The 26,711-nt window shown below is 42.0% G+C and overlaps 1 protein-coding gene across 9 annotated transcripts in view; it reads left to right on the forward strand.

Moving 5' to 3' along the window:
* The first annotated feature begins 350 nt into the window (after positions 1 to 350).
* rimbp2a (RIMS binding protein 2a) overlaps positions 351 to 26,711 on the forward strand; it is a 69,833-nt gene continuing 43,472 nt past the window's right edge. For 4 of the 9 annotated variants that reach the window (XM_012917072.3, XM_012917070.3, XM_012917071.3 and 1 more), the window contains exons 1-3: positions 353 to 517; positions 1,071 to 1,214; positions 15,566 to 15,712. In XM_012917072.3, the coding sequence (XP_012772526.1) occupies positions 1,077 to 1,214; positions 15,566 to 15,712 (285 nt within the window). In that variant the 5' untranslated portion in view covers positions 353 to 517; positions 1,071 to 1,076. Of the gene's footprint in view, positions 518 to 1,070; positions 1,215 to 15,565; positions 15,713 to 22,432; positions 22,508 to 26,711 lie in introns of those variants that run through there. The other 5 variants (XM_004538252.3, XM_076886412.1, XM_012917073.3 and 2 more) reach the window with 4 other exon arrangements.

Here is a 26,711-nt window from a genome sequence, read left to right on the forward strand (position 1 = left end):
GTCCAATAAGTCAAATCCCCTGAGGTGCAAGCATCATTAACCGTCTCTACCCTGCATGTATCTGTGCTCTGTATGGTTAGTGTGAATGCAACACTCCAGTGTGGAAGTCAGTGTCTGTTTGACCAAACGCACAAAGCATGTCAACATAGATGGAGATTTAGTATCAATTAATATGAGCTGTTGTATTTTCCATGCCCCCCTCCACCATACCCTCCACACACTCACACACCCCTTCACTGTGTGTCTGTGCACTAATCCTCTCTTATGTAACCGAATGAAGCTCTCTCTCAGTGATAACACACACGCACACGCACATGGACACACACATGAACATACTAGTCAGTGCTTACATGTATATGTGGACGAACTTGTGCGGGTGGCAACGGAGTTCAACTGGAATAATGATTCATCGTTTAAAAATGTGGCTTTTACTCTCAAGGACTGAATGTGTTTCTCAAAATGAAAAAACAAGTTGCGTGTTGATTTTTTTAATGAAAGAAGATGAAGGATTTGTACAGTAAGTGTCAAAAGCTCTTTATTAGTGCATTAGTGCTTTTTCTCAGCAGCAGACCTTTCGTTTTTAGCTTATGCACTGCAACAATTTGAATTTTGCATTGAGAAAACAATAATTATGAATTATAATGAAATATTTGAAATGCTTTTTGTTCATGATGTACAGTTATTTGTCATTTTAATATCGATCAAACACACTATATGTTATTGTTTGTTTGGAAACATGGTGATTAGATGGATAGGTTTTTGAACTACTAAAGAATGCACATAAATATGCTCTATTTTCAGGTGAAGTTTAGTGAAACTAAAATATAAATCTGAACCAGACACAAACTACAAAGGTAGCTCAAAATCCTTAAGTATTCAACTTTAATAAATGACACCTATTGATGCTGGTCAAAAAGCAATAGTTCTTGATTATTCAATGATGCGTACATGCTTCTCTTTGTATATATGCTGATGGCACTGTTCCAGCATTGCACCGTCAGTGTGTGTGCGTGCAGAATATGAGGTTTGCATCATAGATTCACTATGTAACCTGCAGACTGGTGTTGCAGGTGATAATGCGGGATCACAAGTCCAGTGCTAATGTGGAGAACCTGCTGAGGGAGTCTCAGAGGGAGTTACAGTGGATCCAGAGACAGCTCGCCATGATTGCTGCCAGAAACTTGCACCATCACCACCTGCAGAGCAAGGGCAAGGTAACATCATACTATAGGCCTTAGACACACTACTGCTTTTATAGCTAAGATAAACTTTAGTGTGGAAACATTAGTGTTGACCTTGGTGTAGGATAAATGGCATTTACTAGTAGCTGATAAAATTTTAACTTGTGATTTGAAGTCAGTTTTAAGTAATATTTGGTAGTGATCTTATAAGATAGGATTAAACTGTATAAATTAATATACTCTCACTGGGCATTTCATCAGGTACATCTTGCCAGTATTTGGTCAGATCCTCTTTTACTGGCTTAAATCTCCACCACATCCTAAAGGTGCTCCCCTGAACTGAGATCTGGTGACTGTAGATACAGTGAACTTACTGCCATGTTGCAGTGCAAACTTTTAACTGTGCAGACTTTATTCAGACAGTAAGCCATGCATTCAATGTTAAAATGTTAAATGCCTACATGGGAGTCTTCATTTATTGCGAGCACTGAGATTTGAGTGCAAAGAGTTGCATCTCTTGATTATCTTGTCACTGCTTACATCTCTTTCTTTTTGTGCTTTATTTGATCCCAACAAATGTACACCTGTCAGCAACATTAAAACAATTGTAAAGGTTTTAACAGCAGCAGACATACTACTGTGTGATTCGGGCACTTTGAATTGAATCCCCTTGTCCTAAAGAAAAATTATTGATCTATCAGGTAAACCACTTGTCCTCTAGAGGATCACTGGTGATTCTAAGTCACTGACAATTATGTCTCAGAGAAGACAGCATGCTTCTGAAAACACAATGGCACAAACCCGCCATTCTCATCTCCAGCTCCATATTTTTATATGTCCACACACACACACACACACACACACACACACACACACACACACACACACACACACACACACACACACATGTGTGTGATCAAATCAAATCAAATCACTTTTATTGTCACATATATATTATAGTATAGTATACTGGTACCACTGGTACAGTACATGCGAGTGGTGTGATGTGTGTGTGTTTCCATATATATTTGGAAACACACACACACACACACACACACGCACATATATATATATATATATATATATATATATATATATATATATATATGTGTGACAGGAGATAATGATAATGAAAAGCATAATTACCCTGTTTTGAAGTACTTGAATTACAGTTTGCCTTCAGTTATTTGCATATTTAAAGGAGCCAGTCTGTCCAATCCAGTTTCCATCTTTTCCTCATTCCCAGCCTCACAGGGCGTCATGTCATGGCTGGAAACCAGTTCACTGCAAGAGTAAATGTGCCTACAGTAAAGATGAGAACAGACAGCAAGCACGTGTTGCTAAGCAACAGCGTGGAGCAGTGCGTACATCCCACTTTCACCTCTCCTTCCTGTCTTTCTGTCCTGTCCTCTGTCCCATGTGTCTCTTTCATTCTGTCCTCCCCTCCGTACTCTTTGCTCTGTCCCAGCTAAACCGAGAACTAGTACTACATAATACATTGAGTGCCTGGTGCTGATGTAACCTCACTAAAACCTAATTTAATTTGAGCCCTCTCTCAGGGATTTAGAGGAGGTGAAAAGAGCAAATAGGATGCAAGGTAGGACTGGGACCAGGAACATGACAGTGTAGATTTTAATCCTAGAGAAAAGTTCCAAACCTTAAAATGCTATAGGTAGACATGGATGAAACAGAGTGGAGTCGAGGGTATAGTCTGAGTTTTTAACAAGGTGTTGATTCTGAGGCATAAAGGTCTACTTCTGTATTGTTTGTTTGTAGAAGTGGCTACTTCCAAATAAAGTCTGACTACTTGGAAGTCAGACTTTCTTGTAATGTTTTAAGTTGTCTTGAGCAATAGTTCTCAAGGTTTTATGAAGGTCTTTCAAAGTTTCTGTTTGGACATAGGAGGCTTTTTCTCTCATTTACAGCCCACTTCTTGTACTTGACCAGTGTTAGGGGTTTTTGTCTTTGTTTGTTAAGCCACATAACACTGACTTATGAATCATTCAAGCATAAAAAGGGACCTATCTCAAGGGATGAACCAGTGATATGGCTACAGATAACAAACATTTTAGCAAAAAAATGATTTCTCTTGTTACAGACCCCCTTTCTTTCTTCCCATTTCTTTATCTAAATCTGTGAGAAATGCCAAAGATAACAGTTTGGCTGTAAAGAAGCCTTTCTGAACAAAGGGAAGCAGGGAGAAAAGGCTGAGGCATGCAAAATTACATAAGAACACACAGAGTCATGAATCCAGATTTTACAGTTTTTTCTGATGGCTTGAGCACATTTTTTGTAACTATTGGCTATTTTTGCAAAACTCTACACACAAATAAGAAAACCTGTCACCCAATCAGCAAAACATTGTAGTTTTCTTGTAAAAGCGAATAACCCTTGCTTAACTCTCCACACCTTTGTAAAAATTGTATTTTTGTATCCAACAGTTAACACAAGCCATCATATTAATAAGCACACAATGCACCAACTACACACTGATGGTATGAATAAAAAACACATCTGGCTTTTGCTTTCTCTGTGCACAAGGTAGGCTATGTCAGTTTGAGCTCATACTTTTGTCATAGATCCGTAAGCATAGAGGGATCCAAACTTCAAGTACTGGTGTTTACAGTTTTTTCTGATTGCTTAAGCACATTTTTTGTAACTATTGGCTAATTTTGCAAAACTCTTCACACAAATAAGAAAACCTGTCACCCAATAATCAAAACATTGTAGTTCTCTTGCAAAAGCAAACACAGCTAGATTAACTCTTCACACCTTCGTAAAAATGGTGTTTCCGTATCAAACAGTACCCACAAGCCATCATCTACTAAGCACACAATGCGCCAACTGCACACTGATGGTATGAATACAAAACACATCTGGCTTTTGCTTTCTCTGTGCACAAGGTAGGCTATGTCAGTTTGAGCTCATACTGCTGTCATAGATCCATAAGCATAGAGGGATCCAAACTTCAAGTACTGGTGTTTATTCAAACACATCAAAACAAACACAAGTGTTTATTTCCAAGTATAGGATTATTTGCAATCGCCATAATGACTATATGGGTTACTTGGTCTGCAGTGAACATGCTTCCTCTGCCCCAGCATCTGGTCATCTAGCAATTCTGTAAAGTAACAATTTCAGTATTTTTACATCAATGGTATTGGTGTGTTTCTCATTGGCATATGGCAGTGCTACAAATCTTTGTGCGAAGTGACTGTACTAACCGACTCTCATTTCAAGATGTCCTTATGGTGCTTGCTACAGTGTAGCGGCTCGAGTTAGGCTGGACCCGTTGGCCAGCTTCCCTCAGGGTCATTCCACGGTTGATTACATGGTCCACTATTGTAGCTCTGATGTCATCAGCAATTCTATTTCTTACTCTTCCTACCCTTCCTCTCCCCCCTCCTCATCTTCCTCTCCCCCCTCCTCGTCTTCCTCTTGCTCCTCCTTGTCCTTGTCGTCCTCTTCATCCTACTTCTCCACGTCCTCTTCCTCGGCCTCCTCTACTTCTCACTCTTTCTGCTCCCTCCATTGTACTCCGCACACACACCTTACCTGTATTATAGTGCTTAGGCTGATTGCAAAGTGAACTAATTATCTAAAAAAGTTTTCACATGTGACAGTGTGCCAGACAGTTGGCAAAATAGTGTAAATAATGGCCTTAAATGTGTATAATAATAATGGATTGGATTTATATAGCGCTTTTCAAGGCACCCAAAGCGCTTTACAGTGCCATTATTCATTCACTCTCGCATTCACACACTGGTGGAGGCAGCTACAGTTGTAGCCACAGCTGCCCTGGGACAGACTGACAGAAGCGAGGCTGCCATATCGCGCCATCGGCCCCTCTGGCCAACATTAGTAGGCGGTAGGGTAAAGTGTCTTGCCCAAGGACACAACGACCAGGACAGAGAGCCCAGGGATCGAACCGGCGACCTTCTGGTTACAGAGATGCTTCCCAACCCCCTGAGCCACGGTTGTATAGTATAGCTTAGCTTTGCTAGGAGTGCGTTGATCATTTGGAAATTGAGTGTAAAGCAGTGAGTTGTGTTTATAGTTCTGCAAAAAGAGTGCTGTGCAGTGGATTGTAGCTACAGGTTTGCAAAGTGTGTGTTACAAAATGGCAAACTGAGTGCAAAGCAGTGTTTGTGCTTTTAGTTTTGCAAACTCAGTGAGTGGTTTTGCTATAAGTATTAATAGTTTTAGAAATTGTGCTATAAGAATCACAGTTAGGGTTTAAGCATTCAGTAAAAACTGTAAATCTAAGGTTTGAATCATCATTGATATGTGCAGAGGACGTCAGGAGAGAACTACAACAGTGAGTGTCTATCTGTAACATATGGCGGATGCTCTACCATGGTTTGGGACTGCTTTTCAGCTTGGAGATCTTGTTAAAATTGATGGAATTATTGATATAGGAAAGTACCATCAAATTTTGATCCATCATGTAATACCTGTCTTGAAAGCATCTCATTGTTAATGGCTTCATTTTTCAGCGTTACAGTATTCCCAAACACATACCTAATGCAGTAAAAGCATACCTGGATATAAAAACATACAGAACACTATGAGTGATGGATGGGCCTCCTGAGAGTGCAGACCTCAGCATTATTGAAGCATCTCGACAGATAAAGGAGCAAAAACAAACTAAAACAACCAACTTAACACAAAAACAAACAAAAAACACCCAAAGAACAACTTTAAATGAAGTTCAAGAAGCAGGAGGAACTATATAATCTTATGACTGCTTGAAGATATCACAGGAAAGCTCTCCTAAGAGAGTTCAGACTGTCTTGAAGAATAATCAGAATCAGAATACTTTATTAATCCCGAAGGAAATTATAGGTTACAGGATGCAGCACTCTAATGGCGGATGCGCACTTACAAAGGAACCTAAATACTGAATATTGACTTTCAAGCTCATTAGAATGGTACAAACTCTGTTTTTGCCTTATATAATGCATTTCCATGTGAGTTTCCACACACCTTTCAATAAATTGCTGCACATATTTCCCATTTTCCTACAACATTATAAAGAAATGTGGGGTGGCTCAGTACTTTTACACAGTGTTGTATGTTTCAGCAAAAACTCTTCATTTCTGGAAACATGTACGTATCAAGTGAGAAAAGCAGACATCATTATCTAACATCAAGATTATCTAAGATTATTTAGCAAATTACAGAAGAGAACTTCTGAACTCAAAATATGAGCCTCACTTCACCTGCGAGGTCAGGTGAAGTGGACGATGTATGATGTAATGCCGTGCATGCCCCTCCAACACATCCCTCCTTTTTTCGCGTGCGTGACGTTGATGTTTGGTCAATTGAACACATCCTTTGGATGACAGACGTAGTAAGAGAGAAAGGTACTGACACCAGTAGAAAGGTGGAGGTGGGGGGTGTTTGGCAGCGATGGTGAGAGGGTGCAGGAACTGTTTGGGTGCCAGGAAGGTGGCACTGTTTTTGGTCTCGCTGTTAAGGTGATAATCCAGGCCAGCCACGGGTGTGTGTGGACTAGGCAAGCTGTTGAAGCTGCAGCACGCACACAGATGCACTAAGACCCCGACACACACACACACACACACACACACACACACACACACACACACACACACACACACACACACACACACACGTGGGTTACGCACAGTGACGTGTCGCCTGCGCCTCCGCTGCCGGTCCGTGGTGTGACGGGAAGAAAAGAGAGACAATTCGGGACAAAAAAGATACTGCGTTTGCAGTAGGGACAGTGTTATTACCGTGGGTCTCTTTGCAAAACCACTGCACGCTAGCATCACTGTGCAAACCTCTCTAAAATAAATAAATAAATAAATGAACAAATAAATAAGTAACTGTATTAAAAATATAAACGGTTCTTCCTCAAAGGAGCAGTGGGCGAATTGTTTCTCTGAAAATCTTGGCTGGATTTCTTCCTTTGCTTCGTCCTTTCTTTCTTTGTTTTTGATCATATGTATCCACCTCAGGCATCAGGCAGCACGGATGCAAGTGTTTCACTTCCTCACCAGATGGCGACATGACAATAAATTTAAATTCCCCCTAGTCAAAAAAAAAAGATTACCTTCGGGGTATCCTGGCAGCTCGGTTGGCTGAGCACACGCCACTTAACCACAGTGCCCTTGGTTCAAGTCCAGCCACCACATGCTGCCTCCCTAATCTATTCTACTGTGTCCCTTTAGCGGGAGTCATCAAACAAAGCAGCAATCCACAGACGTCCCAGAAAATGTGATTCTTATTAAGCAGACTCTTGAAAGCACACAGCATTTGTCTGCGTGCTGATAAAGTTGGTAGCTATTAATTGCTGGAAAATGGGAGTGAAGCTTAACTGTGAGGGGTATAAAGAAGTAAAAAGCCCGTATTACATAATCATATGCTGTAATATCTTAATAGCTACCCACATTATCTGCTTTGGTTAATAAACAGTTCCCCCAGCCTCCAGTTGTTCATTAGTTTTAAATGGATAATGCACTCACTGTGCGTCCATCACCGCTGTTGTCACCGGTATTGTGCAGAAATTAAGCTCCCTGTATTTTTAGGTTTCTGCTGCTTGCCTTCATAGCCTTTAATGAATGTTATTTTGCTATTTTTATTTCCCAGAAATGTGTTCTTGTGCTGTACCATATTGAACATTTTGGCATAGATTACATACCAAGTAAACGCTGGGCCAATATTGTTGATACCGATACTTTTATCTGATAAAGGAAGCTTATGTAGAGTAGAGAGCAGTGCCTCAGTGTTTATGAGATTAATCATCATCAATTGAGAAATTCTTAACACATTTTAATAACCACTAAATCAGTGAGATTTTCAGTTTCCAAAATACTTAGTTAACACAATACACACCTTTCAGCTTTTCATTATTTAACACAAATCAGTGGCCATCATACTAAACGTGGAGGATAGAAAGAAAGTATCTATCCTGTCACACTAATATCGACCCAATACCAATACCAGTGTTGGTATCAATGCAATAAATATTTGCGTCATTCACCTGCCTACCTTTTTTAGTGCGCTGCTCCTTGGCACTTCATCAGAAAATTATGAACACGGCTCTGTGAAATATGTCATGGAAGTTAAGTATAGCAGTCAGTAAGCTCTACAAATCCCTTTGTAGCAGTTACCTGCTTTACAGACTTGCCTTTGAGCAGTACACACACTACAGCACTCCACAGCTGTGACCTTTACCGATTGCAAACACAAAAAAGGAATATATCCCTTAGATGGAAGTAAAAAACAAACAAAACAAAATTAAAAAGACTCTCGACGGAACATATAAAATCTGAAGTGAAAGTATCTTACATTGTGGGTCACTGAAATCAACAAAGACACACACAACAGCAATATAAACCAACCACACTGCACACAGGTAAGAACCTTGGCCAGTGCATTAAATCAGACTGGAGGCATACACTTCCTCTGAGAGTGGAGTATTGCTGTATTCCCAAAGGTTGTCACGCAGGCGGAGACTGCATGAGTGGAAGTAAAACAGACTGGTTTTATGGGGAACAGGCAGATTTTACTACTTCAGAGCAACTTATGAGATGCTGTGGCAGATTTATACAAACACGAGTAAATTATTATTACTATTTATGTAAAATCATTGAGATATTAAATACAAAAGAAAATTCTCAGATGGTAAAAATCTTATGTATACTGCTGCAAGGTCTTCTCGCTGATTGTTTCTGAGACTGTATTGCGTCTGAATTTTCTCAACTAATTAATTCATCTCATCCCTCTGCCCTCAGTCTGCCGATTTATATGGTATTAATATTGGTAATATTTTCTGTTGTCTTATGGTTATCCATAGCTTGTGCAGAATATTGGATGTACAGCACTGTGCAAAAATCTTGAGCCACCCCTCAGGAGCTGGATTTTCTTGTAATTTTTATTTGTGCTCTTGACCAACAGTTCTCCAGGCCTTTTAAAGATCTGTTAAAGTTTTACTTTGGACATTGGTGGCCTAAATCAAGAGATCAAGGTGAATTGTTAGCTACACCTATACCTTTTACCTAGTCACACATCTGAGTCACTCCTAGTCACCCAGGAGTGACTCAGATGTGTTTTATGGAAAAACATTTTGCCTTTTGCTCATTCTCTCTGAATTAAAGGCAGAGAATGGATAAAATACCAGCTTAGCATCTGGACTTTTTATAATCTTCCTTTAATTGCGCCTTTTCTGGCTCACACTTAGAAGCAAATGCTGTTGGTATTTCCTGTGACCCCAGTGTGCATGAGTGTGCCATTATTCTAAACTCTGACGTAACTGCTGTCAGAGCAGCTTTGCCAGCTTTCTCAGTACAAGGATGACGACTCCTGTGTGGACGGCACAATTGGGCCCTGCCAGACAGGGACTGGTTACAGTGCTTAGATGCACCAAACTCTGTTAAATTAGGAGTCTGATTGTATGGTATCATGTCTCCCTTGGATGTCTTAACTGCCTGTGATTAGAGTTTATGTGTTTGCTCCAGAGTCCAGTCACCCAGATGCTAAAATGTCCAAAATATTTTAAATGAAGCTGAGAAAATATTTTCATTTTGTTGTCAAGTCACTAAAGAGGTTACCTGCCTTTAGCCATATATATTTTTTAGCATGTTAAATCTGGAAACCAGTGGTTCTGTGGTAAATGACTCACAAAATCAGCTCTCATAGGGACGTCAATATGGCCTAATATCTTGCTCTGAACAGCCTGACAGAATGTGTTAGTCTGTCTGTCTGTTTGGAAAACCAACAGCACTGGTTGGCAGGTCCATCTCTCTGTCTGTTCTTGGAAAGATCACCATATTACACTGGTGGATATATGTGTAGGCTCGACTGCTTAGCGGGTCTGGTGTATTAACAGGTGGATCTGGCTGTCTTTCTGTCTACTTGGCACTTCCATCGTACTGGCTTCAGAAGCTTACGCTCTGTGGGTAAACTGTCATCTTGTCTGCAACTTTGTTTTTTCATATGTGCTTTGTGGAGTGTGATGGTTTGGCTTTCCATCAAGGGGATCTGGTTATTGTTTGTATGTGTGCGAGTGTGTGAATTGTTTTGTGTGCCAAAATACCAACTGTTCTGGTAACAAGCAAATTGATATATTAGAATAATATAAACTGAAGTGAGAGCCATCTGTTGGTTGGTCTGTCAGAGATTGGTAAAAAGAAATAATGCTTGATGAGAACAGTGGGCTGACAATTTGACCACAGCTTTAAAGTTCCTTGAGATGGGTTTAGTAACTTTAAAAAAAATTAGATGAAAAGCTAGTATAGGGAGGGAAAAGACAAAAGAGAACAGACTTCAAAGTAATGCAGGCAAAAGCTTTCCTTTGTTTGAGGTGCTAATGTGGTAATACTTGTGTGTCTGGGCAGGCTAAGTGTGCTTTTTCAGGAGGCAAATATGAAAGACTAATGCTTTTTCGGGCATTTCAGATTATACTTCTCTAACATTTTCCTGTAATACTTAAAGTAAGCAGAGTGTAGCACAGCACCAAATCTTTCTTTAGCCTTACGTACAGGGGAATGTTCTGTATATATATCAGAGCAAAATGCATCCTTCTATCTTCGGGGTTGTGTTTAATTCCAGGAGGCACAAATACATTTTTACTGTATCTTAAATCAGATTTTCTCTCACTTCAGCAAAAAAGCTGCCTAATACCTCTGCTATCTACAGTCCCTCTGGTAGCTCCAGCGTGATTGGAAACTTTGAAAAAAGACAGACAGCATAGCAGTTCTATTCCAAAACACGACAGCTATGAATGGAAAAGTGCCACCAAACTGCTCCGATGGATGTCTTTCATGAAAGAAGACTAACTCAGCAGCACAAGGGATGCTTCCAGCCTGCCTGTTGCAGATATGCACTACATTTCCACTGAGAATTTAAGCAAGTGAAATTTTGGATTTTAAAGGCTTTTTTATGCCATCAAGAAAATGTTAAAAAAAATACACTGATGTGCAGACTGAGCTGCAGCAGCTTCATTATCAGACCCACTAATCCCTTTCCTGTCACTGACCATATGGGACTGAAGCAGTAGACTGTTGTAAGAAACACTGTCAATATGGCTTCTCTTTACTGTATATTAATCATGTGAATTGGTTGGTTAAGTAACTTGAATAAAGTCCCAGATGATTTTATGCAGATAATGGTTGCCTTACGTTTCCTGTTAGGTCACCATGAGGTTGCCAGGTTTTGTAGTGAAATATCTCTAGTAAATGTGGCACTGATATCCACATTAATAATATAATGTGATTGTGTGTTTAAATATTATTACAAGGGTGATGACTCCTGTGTGGACAACAGATTGTTTTATACACACTGGAGGATTTCATGACAAAACTTGTCCGCTGCACATCTTCCATGAGATCCACCTGAATTTCACTTTTAAGGTTTTGGGTAATTGCCATTAGACGATAATAGACAGACACTTTCATGTTTCCCTGTGGATAATATGTTTGCTAATATGCACAGGGTCACATTTGATTTAGTTTTTTGGTTTAGGACAGAGGTATCAAACATAAATCCAGGGGGCCAGAATTAGCCTGGCAAAGACTCCAATTGGGACCACTGGATGGCTCTGGAAAATGTGAAATGTGAAGGAGTGCATAGATTTCTAAACTTTTTATAGCTTTTCCCATCGATAAATACTACAGCAAAGTAATTATGTAACAGATAAACAATTAAATGACAGAAAGTTCCTGTTTTTCACTATCTAATATATATATATATATATATATATATATATATATAAACAAAACACCCAGCATGCCCCTGCGGGCGGTTTTATCCTTCAAGCTCGGGTCCTCTACCAGAGGCCTGGGAGCTTGAGGGTCCTGCGCAGTATCTTAGCTGTTCCCAGGATTGCGCTCTTCTGGACAGAGATCTCCGGTGTTATTCCCGGGATCTGCTGGAGCCACTCGCCTAGCTTGGGAGTCACCGCACCTAGTGCTCCGATTACCACGGGGACCACCGTTACCTTCACCCTCCACATCCTCTCGAGCTCTTCTCTGAGCCCTTGCTATTTCTCCAGCTTCTTGTGTTCCTTCTTCCTGATATTGCTGTCATTCGGAACCGCTACATCGATCACTACGGCCGTCTTCTTCTGTTTGTCTACCACCACTATGTCCGGTTGGTTAGCCACCACCATTTTGTCCGTCTGTATCTGGACAAATATTTATGTATACATATATATATATATATATATATATGCGCGAGAGGAACTGACCTGAAAAATAGGATCATGGCCAAGCTTGAAACCTGGATCCCCCGTAGCCGGTTACCAAGATTACGGGAAGTACCTTCAGAAGGTCTGCTAGATGATGTTAATGCAGCACTACGGACGATACCTACAACCACGATTACCGACACCAACAAGCTGATCTACAATACAGCAACAGCGATCAGTGAGATACTTGGCTACAAGTTGAACAGCCACAAGGGCAGTACCCTCCATGGAGAAGGAGGCTAGAGGGCAAGATCAAAGTAGCACGGAGGGAGGTTAGCCAACTAACGGAGTTGCAGAAAGGTGCGGCAAAGAAGGTGCATAAGAAATACAGCAAACTGTCCATACCTGAGGCCTTGGAAACTGCCAAGCAAAGACTCACAGCCTTGGCCATCCGCTTGAGGAGGTACACCAGAGAGATAGAAGGCAGGAGAATAAACCAGCTGTTCTCCACAGAACCAGCAAAGGTGTACTCTCAGTGGCAAGGGAACAATAAGAGATAAGCATCACCAAGGCTGGAGACGGAGCAATACTGGAAGAGCATATGGGAGAAGGACACAACCCATAACGGCAATGCTTAGTGGCTAGTGGATCTGAGGGCAGACCATAGCGACCTCCCTGAACAGGGTCCAGTAACCATCACACTGGCAGATATCCAAGAAAGGGTCTCCAGTATGAAGAGTTGGACAGCACCAGGGCCCGACATGGTTCACGCCTACTGGCTAAAGAAGCTGACTGCACTCCACGAGCGTCTGGCAGCACAAATGAACCAGCTGCTAGTTAACGAGAGACACCCGGAATGGCTAACCGAAGGTCGGACGGTCCTGATCCCCAAGGACCCCAAGAAGGGACCGGTCCCCTCCAACTACTGACCAATAACCTGCCTCAGTACTACATGGAAGCTCCTGTCAGGCATCATATCGGCTAAGATGAACAGGCACATGGGTCAATACATGAGTGGGGCACAGAAAGGGATTGGCAAGAATACCAGAGGTGCAAAACACCAGCTACTGGTAGACAGAACAGTCAGCCGAGACTGCAAGACCAGACTGACCAACCTGTGTACTGCCTGGATTGATTACAAGAAGGCCTATGACTCAATGCCCCACAGCTGGATACTGGAATGCCTAGAATTGTACAAGATCAATGGGACCCTAAGAGCCTTCATCGGGAACTCAATGGGGATGTGGCGTACAACACTAGAGGCCAACTCCAAGCCCATAGCACAAGTCACCATCAAGTGCGGGATCTACCAAGGAGATGCTCTGTCCCCACTGCTGTTCTGCATAGGCCTGAACCCCCTCAGTGAGATCATTAACAAGACTGGCTACGGATACCGACTACGGAACGGAGCAGTTGTCAGCCACCTCCTGCACATGGATGACATCAAGCTGTATGCCAAGAGTGAACGAGACGTCGATTCACTGATCCACACTACCAGGCTATACAGCAATGACATTGGAATGTCGTTCGGACTGGAGAAGTGTAGTCGGATGGTAACAAAGAGAGGGAAGGTAGTCAGAACTGAGGGGATTGAACTACCAGAAGGCAACATTGCAGACATAGAGGACAGTTACAAGTACCTGGGGATCCCGCAGGCAAATGGGAACCATGAAGAGGCCGCTAGAAAAGCTGCAACCACCAAGTACCTGCAGAGGGTCAGGCAAGTCCTGAGGAGTCAGCTGAACGGTAAGAACAAGATCCGGGCCATCAACACGTACGCCCTGCCCGTGATCAGGTACCCTGCTGGGGTAATAGGCTGGCCAAAGGAGGAGATAGAAGCCACTGACATCAAGACAAGAAAGCTCCTTACCATGCATGGAGGGTTTCACCCCAAGTCCAACACCCTGAGGCTGTACACTAAGCGGAAGGAAGGGGGCCGGGGACTGGTGAGTGTCAGCACCACAGTCCAGGATGAGACAACGAACATCCAAGAATACATTGGGAAGATGGCCCCAACTGACCGAGTGCTCAGTGAATACCTCAGGCAGCAGAAACCCAAGAAAGAGGAGGGAGACGAGGAACCATCATGGAAGGACAGGGCCCTGCACGGTATGTACCACCGGCAGATAGAGGAGGTGGCTGATATCCAGAAATCCTACCAGTGGCTGGACAAAGCTGGACTGAAAGACAGCACAGAGGCACTAATCATGGCAGCACAAGAACAAGCTCTGAGTACAAGATCCATAGAGGCTGGGGTCTATCACACCAGGCAAGACCCCAGGTGCAGGCTGTGTAAAGATGCCCCAGAGACAATCCAGCACATAACAGCAGGGTGCAAGATGCTAGCAGGCAAGGCATACATGGAACGCCATAACCAAGTGGCCGGCATAGTGTACAGGAACAGCTGTGCCGAGTATAACCTGGAAGTCCCGAGGTCAAAATGGGAGATGCCCCCAAGGGTGGTGGAGAATGACCGAGCTAAGATCCTGTGGGACTTCCAGATACAGACGGACAAAATGGTGGTGGCTAACCAACCGGACATAGTGGTGGTAGACAAACAGAAGAAGACGGCCGTAGTGATCGATGTAGCGGTTCTGAATGACAGCAATATCAGAAAGAAGGAACACAAGAAGCTGGAGAAATACCAAGGGCTCAGAGAAGAGCTCGAGAGGATGTGGAGGGTGAAGGTAACGGTGGTCCCCGTGGTAATCGGAGCACTAGGTGCGGTGACTCCCAAGCTAGGCGAGTGGCTCCAGCAGATCCCGGGAACAACATCGGAGATCTCTGTCCAGAAGAGCGCAATCCTGGGAACAGCTAAGATACTACGCAGGACCCTCAAGCTCCCAGGCCTCTGGTAGAGGACCCGAGCTTGAAGGATAAACCGCCCGCAGGGGCGTGCTGGGTGTTTTTATATATATGTATATGTATATATATAGGTTGTTGGTGTCATGGAATACACATTCATCCTAACAACCAGTGGTGCCTGGGGCTGACCAACTGGTCCCAGTCTGCCTGAGGCTTTAAACCTCTAAACCTGCATGGCATCATATGAACATGATCACTTGTAACATCTTAGCAGCAGGATAATGTTGGTCTTGAAGGACTGCTTCACAGAAGTGTTAGCCTGGCTCTACCAGCACTATTACAGCTACTACTAAAATGATATTGTATTTAATAATACAGGAATGTTCAACACTGGTTATTCTTATCTTTATTATTTGTCTTGCAGTCCAGATATGATGTTTCATCTCAGCAAGCTACAGGCCACTCCACTGTCTACCACGCAAGCCGCTTTCGACTGCTGGAGGAGAGAAACCGAGCTCTAAAGCTTGAAGTAACCACACTTCGCCAGGAGAAACAGCAGTATAAGAAAGTGGTATGCTTGCTACTTTATGAACCCCAGTTATGTCATTTTCCACAGACATAATTTTTGACACATAATTTCTACATTTGTCTGTCTCTTCTGACAGCGAACGCAGTCATATTTCAAATGATATATATTCTTTTGGCTTGGATATACCAGATGAAATATTACTAAAGGAGCACAGTAGGCTAGCATAATTCAGTGCAAAACAGATAGGCGGGTGGTTGGGTGTGTGTTGTAGATGCGAGTGCCAGTTTGCACTCTGCCTTCATGCATGTATTTGTGTAGTGAAGTCAAGTTAGTGAAGTTGTCTTTTGGAGGCCTCCACCAGGTGGTCCCAGATGGCAAGGTGTTTGAGCTGTTGTCTTGGCAACATGCCCATTAGCAGGAGCGCTGACACACTGACAGAGGGGAACTGACAGAGCGTAGTGGCTGCTGCTGCTATGAGCGGCAATCGTTTGAAATCAGTTCGAGAGTGAAATCTGCAAGCTCCGTTCCTCCTTTGCAGCCTTTTAATTTGTTTTATTTGAATGTGTTTTTCAAGTTAAAATAATAACATCAATTACATAATTTCATATTTGAAAATTTGCCACAACCTGCTGTTAAAGGTTGTGGCCACGATCGAATTGAGACATCTTCTGACAGTTCCTTCCAGACAAAAATTATTAAAGCTAGATACTGTACAAATGACAAAATAACCAAACTTTCTGTCTCCCATCAGTCTTTCTTCCACTGAGAAGTAACGTTATATGTAAAACTTTCTGATAAACTGCTCTCTCTATGTAAACAGAAAACCGTCAAAGCAAAACTTGTCTTTTATTTTTTTCCCCTCCCTAACATTCAAAGTAACCACAACATAAAGCAGTAATGCTGTGTAATTTTGTGTGTGCGTGCTATTTTTAAATACGGGAGATACTGTTAGGAGGCAATCCAGCTGGGTGCCTGACAATCTTTTTGGTGTTGCTGCTGATAGCTTCACTCACACAGTCAGCACTGCACCATGGTCATTCATGCAAAGACAGACTCAGCTATGGATCAAAGAGAAGCTCAGTAATGAGAAAGGGTTCATTTTACACATTTCCTTAAGCAGATGCACTGTGGCCTTTGTCGGGGCATTAAACGAAACCAAAAAGAGCCTATTTTTGGATAGCCCTTCCATCACTTGTCTTGTTGAGAATGCTGAAAACAGTATGAACAAAGGACTTAATCTGTAACATAATAAAATATAGAGAAACATAACTTAGTATTTGTCCTAATTTGCAGAATGTTTGATTTGCCGGCAACAGAACGCTTACACAAACAAACCCGGGATGGTGAGTGAAGCAATGTTACTTGACAAATAGCAAATCAATAACAGAATAATGTGTACAATGTGCAAAAAAAGGTAAACACATATGGGACAAATGGAAAGCATTTCAACTGCTCTTCCACTTTGTCACAGTCAAAAGATGCCTAATAACAAATTCCAATAAAACACACTTTGATGTAAGATGAGAAGAAATATGGTAGTACACCAGAACTGTTTCCTGGATTTTGAGGTCTGGCATCACACAGTTGCTGGAAATTTCTCAGCTGTGCATTCATGGCAAGAATCTACTCTTCCAACACATCCCAAAGGTGCTCTATTGTACTGAGATCTAAAGACTTTGGAGGTCATTGAGTACAGTGAACTCACTGTAATGTTCAACCAACCAGTTTGAGATCATGTAAGCTTTGTGACATGGTGTGTTATCCCACTGGTAGTAGCCAAGATTGGTATACTGTGGTCACAATGGGATGGGCCATTGATACAAGGCAGGATGGATCCATGCTTTCATGTTATTTACCCTATATTTTTACCCTACCATTGAAATGCTGCAGCAGCAATGACCAAGGAGGGGCACCTGGTGTGGTATTCTGCTGCTGAAGCCCTTCTGCTTGTAGGTTTGGTTTAGAGATTTGTTCTGCATACCTTGGTTATAATGAGTGGTTATTTGAATTATTGTTTCCTTCCTGTCAGCTGGAAGCAGTCTGGCTTCTCTCCTAGCATCAACAAGGCATGTTCACCTGGAGAACTGGCTCACACTGGATACATTCTCTTTTTCAGACCATTTTCTGTAAACCCAACAGTTGCTTGTTTTTCAGAAATCTCAGTAGATCAGGAGTTTCTTACTTAAATTCTTTCTTCCCCATTCTGATGCTGGGTTTGAACTTGAATAGGTCATCTCGACGATGTCTGCATACCTAAATGCATAAAGTATATAATCACATATTCCCAAGGTAACAATAGCATACAATTTACTTCGGATTATAATAAACTGAGAAAATATTTACATTTTTTTTAACATTTTAAATTATTTTTATTTGGGCCAGCATGGCTTCATGGGTCTTTTTGGTGTGGAGTCAGTCTGTTACTACATGAAGACTCAGGACTAATAGGGAGAGCTTAAATGCTCATGTTGGGTCAGTATTAACTGGATGAGAAAAAGGAAACAGTTTGCTAACATGTTTGCCCCATGTCAATTTAAAAAGGTGCTAATATATTATAGGGAGGTGTGAGACCAGGGTACCAGGAAGTTATATAAGCTACTATTTCAAAGTTTTTAATTGAATCTTTGCTGTGATGCTGAAACTTAATTTCATTGCCTGCTTATTAGTTATATTCCCATGTGTCTGCTTTTTCTTGAATTTAATTGGTTATTTTGCTTCCTAAATGGCAAGAGGAAACACTGCGAAGATGGAAGAAGGAAGAAAAAAAAGGGCTTTTGACCTGTTGCCTGGAAACAATCTGTGATGGACAGTTGGAGAAAGGTTCCCTCGGTGAGGAATGACCTTCTGTCTGTTGTGTGGCTGCTGCTAAAAGGCCACAGCTGTCTCCCTGGACACCATCCCTATGGCAACAATTGTGTACTGCTAGCAGCTGGCCAACTAAGATGAGAGGCCTCACAATGATATGAGTTGTGCCGGTGCAAAGAGGAGCAACGGCTAATCAATAATCCTAAATGGCTGTGTTGCTTTACCTGACCCCACAATCTGTATCTTAAGTTCTTCCAATCAATGACACACGAATAAAACGAGGTTAACAATAGAACAGTATGCTGAAATTAACTTCACAACTCAGCAGGAATAACACTATCACCACCCACTTTCTCACACTGTTTTGACTCACAAGGTTGTTGTATCAGCTGACATTTAACAAGATGTGTTTTACTCTTTCTCTCCAACTCAATTCATCCCAGGTGTGTTCTCTAAGATATTCCTGTGTAACTACATTACCCCCCCCCCCAGTTCATCCCCTTGCCTTTTTTTTACCTACGTAAAACTGCTGAGAGTTAAAGCAGAGCACACTGAGATTTACCCTGTAGGAGAAACAGTAGAAAGAGAACAACAAAACCAACAGGTCGCACCACATTGACCTCTAAAACCTGTGGGATGAGTTTTAATGATGAATTTAAACAGTTTTAAAAATCTGTTATTCGACTTTAATGGCTATTTTCTGTGGCGTCGTTCACAGTGTCTTGAAAAAGATCTGATAATGGAGAGAGAACAGCTCAGTACAACGTAGACGCAAGCACAAACACACATACACACACCTTCTCAGTGTCCACACCCAGGCAGAGAGGTTGACTGACGCCACAGGCCTGGCCTGTGCAGCTTCATGTTTGTGCTAATCTAAGCAGATATGATGTAAATCAGGGCGGGCCGTGCCTGGCCACGATCGAATTGAGACATCTTCTGACAGTTCCTTCCAGACAAAATTTCAGATGAGTTGCTTTCTAGCTCATGACCTAATAATTTTTAAATGATAAAACCAGTGTCAGTTGATGTCAATGTCATGTCATTTCCCTATGGTGCCAAGAATACAACATAATTACAACATATACAAGAACAGATTCAAATATCCAGATACGAGCGAACACATTTGACCTTTGGTTCCAACCAAATGGCACTCTGTCTCTTATATAATATATACCTGCTATAAGCTATGGCTTTGAAAGTGTGACACTGACTAAAACACAGGAGGTGGAGCTGGAGGTGGCAGGGTTGAAGATGCAGGAGTGATCAGAAGGGACAGGATTAGAAATGAGGACATCAGAAGGACAGCTCAGGCTGAGCAGTTTGGAGACAAAGTTTGAGAGGCAAGGCTGAGTTGGTTTGTGATTTCATCCATTAGTGACACAGGAAACCAAATTCTGCTGCATTAGAAGGAAAAAATCACCTTAACTGGATTAAATAATTTTAGGGGTTAACATTGGCATACCCACATTCACACATGCACATCATAGAAAGTTTATGTCAGTATAACTATTACAACAATATAAGTAGTGCAGTTAAAGTCCAAATCTTTGAAACTACATCGCACTTGGAACGCTCATAAAACTGAAAAAACAAAGCAACATTAGTTTATATGATAAAACTCGTGACTTCAGACTTCTACATAATGCGACTTCCTTTTGCAGCTGCAGGAGTCATTCCCTGTTGGCCTTTAGAAAGAAAGCACGTTTTAGGCACTTTCATGTTGGCTTCATTTTTCAGACCTGGAATCCAGACCCATCTTTTATATACAGTCTGTGCATCTCAGCAGGCAACGTGTCAGCCCACGAATGTGGAGTAATGATCCTGTGAAACATTCACTCTCTGCAGCCTAAAAACACCGCTGTGAAATATGTTTGGTATACTTGATTATGAATAAGCCATTGGTCATTGTGACAGGGTTGATACAATTGATTTTCAGCCGTGATAGCTGTAATGATTACAGTGTTTCTCACAAAATATTAGTTATTGTATTATTTCTTTCTTTTTCTGCCACATTTTTGGCTACAAGTTATTAAGAACTCGGGAAGTTGTGTAATAAGTTGTAAATTGGAAGATGTCAAACTATATCAGTTCTTTTATTTATTGTAGTTCATTAACAATGCAAATAGATAAATTCTCACTTGTTTGTAAATGATTAAACTCTTGCTAAAACCTCCGCAAGGTTTATAAGAATCTGTGAGTTGATCACAACGCACACAGCATTATTGCCTCTGGCTAAAGTTGGAAAAGTTGCCAGCATCAATAAGGGGGGGGGGGGGGGGGGGGGGGGGGGGGGAGCAAAATGTGCTGGGTGACTGGTCAGGTCAAACCCCTAGTGTGTGTAGCTGCCCTGAGCAGGGGCTCCCTCACTGTTCCAGATTGATCTGGACATAGTTTAGGAGATATTTATAGACAGTGATGTTACAAGATAGGAATATTGGAAACATTGGGATGTCTGGTTGTTCTTGATTGCATCATTGTTCAGGTGCTTTTGTGTCTTTGGCCAGCTTTTCTCATATGTAGCCACTGTGATGCCAGTCATTGGTTAGTGCCCATCTTGAAGCTTTTCAGATCTGCTTCCTTGGTGCTCTGAAGGGGCAAAGGGTGGGTGATCTGAGAAACAAAGGGACACTACACAGCATGCTCATAAAGCAGCTACTCAAAGCATAGCCTACTTTATAGCCCTCTTGGATTTTTAATGCGGCTGAAACTTTGCAACCAGTACACCAGTAATAGTTGAAACTAGAGACTAAAATCATAAACCCACCAGGAAAGCGTACACCAAGGACAACATTCAAGTGAGAAGTGGAGTAGTTTTCTCATAGACTTTATGCAATCATAGGTATTTTGCAACCGTAAAGTTGTCCCCCACTGGCAATTAGAAAGGAATTACACATTGGTATCACTTCTCCAGAAGATTTTTATATACATATAACCTGTGACCATAAGAGTGCAGAGCACCACTTAAAGACACAGTGAGACATAAATCCTACCAGAATACTGTAAAAACAAACAATAAAACTCCTGTAATATAATGTATAAATATTATACACAGGCTCCTGCACAGCCATAACTACAAAACCTGCCAGCTAACGCTACGCCTCATTTATTAATGCCATAAACGTTTATTAGATGTGTATCTTAGCAGAAAAGGCGAAATGAGAAAAAGCAGCATCAGTCAAGACCTTATTAAATTAGTGCCACGACTTAAGACATGAAATTGGGAGAAGCAGAGATGAGGGCGGGTCTATTTGGTTGTTCATATTCCAATTGCCAGTGACACCTTTCCTCCGTGGACTCCTGATGTAACCGAAGGCTGTAGCGGTGTTGATTTTTATTCAACAGAGTGGAATTGTGCAGCTCGCCGCAAACACATGCAGGTCCAGGGAGAACGGGGGGAGAGAACGCAGGAGAGAAAAGGAGAAAATGATGGAGGAAGGTTGTTAAGAAGGAGGGTCTTTGGGGGTGGGGTGAGAGAGTGAGAGGAACGGGAGGCTAGGAAAGAGAGTGTGTGGAGAGGGGGCGGAGGAAAGAGAGTAAAAGAGAGAGAGAGAGGCCCCAGAGCTGCTACTGATGCTGCCGCTGCCGCTGCTGCAGCCGTTTGACAATTCCCCACCCATACAGAGCGCGGAAGAAGGGAGGAGATCAGAGCAAGGATGAAGAAGGAGTAAGCGACACCTCAGTAAAGATGCTCCTGTGCTAAGCCGGCGCGAACGGTAAATACAAAGCCTTTATCACCACTCTGCTTCCTCTTCAGTGCTGCTGTTTGTCTCCGCATCACCGGCTCGAGTGTTTTTGTGTCTGATTTGGCTCTGCTGAGTCCTATATATAGTGCTCAGGGTTAGCTTAGCCAAGCAGCTGGGGAAAACCTGTCTGTGCAGTGGCTGCAGGAGGAGACAGATGTGCACAGGGAGACGGAGAGGAGGGGAGGATTTGTACATTTTGTCTCTTTTGGGATGTAATGAGAAGAAAGCAACAACCAGCTTCCCGGTTTCCTGGCTGAGGCAGAGCCACCTGTTTGGAGATGTGTGGGTGTGTATGGAGGGGTGAGGGGTGGGGTTACAGTGTATGGTCTAATTGTGTGCTTAGTGCATGATAAGGATATTGTGTGCATGTGTGTTTGCATGGATTTCTGAAGGAGTGCTGCTGCCTTGTGACTGCTGTCAAATGTTAAATAATGAATAAATCCTCCTCTCATTGTGTGCTTATGTAAGAAATGTGTGTAAAACAAGATGTATAGACACTTGGGGAATGCGGGAAGCCAGATAAACAGAAATAGGTGGTGCTACAAATTTGATTTTCGGTGTGTGCGTGTGTGTGTGTGTGTGTGTGTGTGTGTGTGTGTCTGTGCTTTGGCGTTGTCAGTTCCGGTAACCTGAGCTTTTCCTGGTTGCTGCCTGCTGAGAGGTTGCCAGGTGTTGGTGAAGAATATTAACCCACTCATGACTGACTCACGTTTGCGCTCTGCTGGTTGTTTATTCACATGAGCAAAAGTCTCTCACTAAAGGTCTTGGTGTGTCTGTGAGTGCTTGGCAAAGTGATCTACTATATACACTATAGTGGCTAAATGGTCTGCAGTCTAATAAAATAATCTTGCAATAAATTCCGCCTTCGTAGAGGCTATAAATGTTTGAGAGAGGTGTTATTTCGTCTGGCTTTCTGGAAGGTTGTAGATTAAGGGGTTATTGAACTACACCACTACTGAGTGGCGTTTCTTTTATTTTGGCCACTGGTTTATGGCAGTGAGGGTAGACTTTAAGTGAGGGTAGTATTTAAATTTATTCACCTCATAATACATGAAGCACTTCTCTTTTATGCATGAAATCTTCAAAAATAAGTGGCATGTTTAGTGAGCACTGGTGTGACTGCTCTGCCATGTAGGTTGTAAGGGTTAGGGTTATTCCCATTCATTAGGCATTCATCTGCCTAATGAATGGGAACGGTTATGCAAAAGTTATGGTAAAAGTTAAATATGATGACAATATGACTGGAAATAAAAACTTAATGGAAAGCGCAATGCTTCTTTTAATCGTCTTGGAATTGTTTCACGATACGAAAACTTGACAGTTGTGTTAAATTCACAGAGCAGAGATTTGAGCCATGAGACAGCTCTCAGACATGAGAGCTATCACTACACTACCAGCTACTTAGCAAATATTGAAATACCTCTTCAGGAAATGTGTTCGAACCTGTATGTGCATATTAAGAACAAGTGAGTGTGTTATATACCTTCGTCTTGCATATGTTTGAATATATGGTTGTGTGGGTGGGTGAGACACCAGTGGACGAATAGTGTACTGTTAGCTTTACAGTTTTACTTTACTGCATTTTGTTTTATACATTTGGCATCACTTTTGTTCTCTGTGTACAGTAATTTTGCCTTTTCTGTTCCCTGTGAGGATACGAATGCCTTGCTTTTTTGCTTTTTGCACTATTCCTCCCTGTTTTCTTCTCCTTCTCCTTCTTCATCTTCATGCGGCAGGCTGGTCGGCGTTGCCAACCGACGTTCAGTTGGATGCCAGAGGGCAAGAAGGAGAGAGAAAGAGGAAAGAAGGCAGGGGAAATGAAACATGTGTTTTCAGTCTTACAACTGATTTTCTCTCCTGCTCTTCTCTCGAGATAATCAGGGAGTCTGGCAGCCAAAAGACAGCCTCCTTGACTAATCAAAATGTTCCTCCAGACATACAGGCTCTGCAATAATCCCTATAGTCACAGCCTTGGAGGGGTGTGGCAGCACATATCAATTTTTATGCATCTACTAAGAGAGTAAAACAGCGTATGCCAGCAGACGTGACATACAATCAAATTTATTCTAGACTACATGTCTTTAAATACATACTTGTGCACAATTTCACTTTATTATAAATGAAGAGCCTGGATTACTGGAAATCCACATGATATTCTGTCTGTCTTCAGTGTGTTTTTTGTCATGCATATTTCATATCTTACAGCTGTGTATCTTAATGTGCATCCTCAGTATGGAAGGCTTTTGTTTGCAGTGCTTGTGTGCAGACTCTCAGGGCATAAGATATGTTGCATGTGATAGTTCATTGCTACTTTTTTCATCTTGACACGCCATACCTGAAAGAGAGCAGTTTCTATAGCAACTGCATAAACCGTCACCACACTCCTATCCATGTTGTGTGTGTTCATGCAACATGTGTACCTGCACATGCCCCGAATGCGAGTGAGCGCTGTATTGATTGGTAGCGTATGTGTTGTCACCCAGCCAGCGGGTGGTGGTGGTGGTGGTGGGAGGATGACGGAGATAAAAACAATAAAGGAGCGTTTGTGGGCAGCATTTCAAGATACATAGAAGTTATGATAAAGGAAAGACACAGAGTACTGCAGAGGCAGGAGGGTGGGGCAGTGGAGGAAAGTGAGGGGAGAAAGAGCTAATATCACAGTGGAAAATGGATGTCTCTGAAGTCTAAATACAGACAGTCAAATAAACAAAATAATGAGTAGTGCTTGATTTATGTTGTCATGCATGGTGCGTATTTGCTTCTTTTTTAAAAAGTTATATCCCATCTCATGGAATAAGTAGGTGCAGATTTGCACTTGAGCAGCGATTCGCTTTAGCTGCTTTCTAACTAACTCACTGAGCGTCAGTGTGTGCACTCTGTTTACATCATCAGGTAGTAAAACAAATGTGTTTTTAGTTGTTTTTCCAGGTAGTCAAGATTTACTGCTGGACCTGTTGAAATCTATATCACTGTAACTGAGAATCACTTAAGGACACGTGTAGATGTCCGCTGGATAATATTTCTAAAAGCTTCTGGGACTCTGAGCCAAGTTATACAATGCTGTTCATATTTTTAGCATATTTGTAGGAAAGGGTTGCAGCTTGAGGTTCTCTTTCAAAAAAATTTGGTTCTGTATTGGTACATAATCCCAGCGTGACACTGTCAGGCTAGGTGAGCCCTTTGGCAAAGGAACATGCCGATAAAAGCCTGTTAATTCCACATCACTAACAGTCCCCCCACTGTCCCCTCTAAGTTTTTTCCCCCACCTTTCTCGCTGTGTTCAGGCTGCTTTCTCTTTTGATTATACGCCTCTCTCCCAGTCTGTCGTCTCTCTTCCTCTTAATACCGACTTGATTATGCTTAAGCTGTACCAACTGCTCCTATTGAATTCCAAAGCCTTTCAATCAATCAATCAGTCAATCAATTAGTTGTGTAACATGATGAGTAGTATTAGGCAGACTGCCCAATTTCCTTAACTTCCTTAGTGAGTTACAGCTGTTAAATGTCGTTACTATTGGGTGCCAGTATATGTCAGTAGGTGAGCAGGCAATCACATCCCGCATGAGCAGTGGCCCGGGTTTGAGTCTGACCCACGGCCCTCTGTGGCATATCTCTCCATGCTTCCCTGTCCCGCTTGGCTTTCACTGTCCAATAAAGGCTAAGTTCTATTACCTAAACAATACCTATTTAGGTAAGGTTAGCTTTGATTAACAAAAAAATCAGATACTGATTGCAGTTTTTAACTAAATTTCACCTTCCTTCTAATATAAGTATGTAATATTTTAACACCCTCAAAAGTTCTTTTTTACACTCCAAATATCTCCTGTCTTGCTCCTCTATCACTGCTGCATTTTTTGTCTCTCAGCCATTCTTCTTCTCCCTTTCATTTAGTCCCTAGTGTCGTGTGTCTGGGAAGGCTTGAATGATTAAACATAGGACAGAAACCTTCAGTGAACTGAACATCAAGGGCACCTGGAAGGAGGAAGGAGGGATAGAGGAGTACACAATGTCAGACAGGCGCTCCTGTTTGGACATAGATGACATGACAGGACCTGTGCTTCTGTAAGTGTCACCTATTGCTCTGTGACACTGAGTCCTGCTCAGTAGAGACTTAAGACGCGGTCACATCTACCACACTGTGTTACAGTAGCAGTTGTAAAACTATACTTTTGTCATTGAATCCTAAATCTATTTCTGGAGAAACCAGCGGATGCAAATCAGTCTGTTGTTATGCAGTAAAATCAAAGCCCCAAGAACATTTTTATAACTCAGCGCTGGGAACCAGATGTGCGGTTTTTGCTCAGATGTGAGTGTTGTTAGATTTTTTTTTTTTCATCGCACACTCTGAAACAGCTGTGACAAGGCAGAAGTCCAGGGGAGTTTTAAGTGCTGCTTTGCATGTTTTGTTTAAAGGCTAAATGTAGCGGCAGCAGCGCTAATTCTTTGTCCCATGCTGCACTGCAGCTCTTTTATTGCTCTGCTCACAAAAT

The sequence above is a fragment of the Maylandia zebra genome, linkage group LG7 (genome assembly GCF_041146795.1).
Source record: "Maylandia zebra isolate NMK-2024a linkage group LG7, Mzebra_GT3a, whole genome shotgun sequence".
NCBI lineage: Eukaryota > Metazoa > Chordata > Actinopteri > Cichliformes > Cichlidae > Maylandia > Maylandia zebra.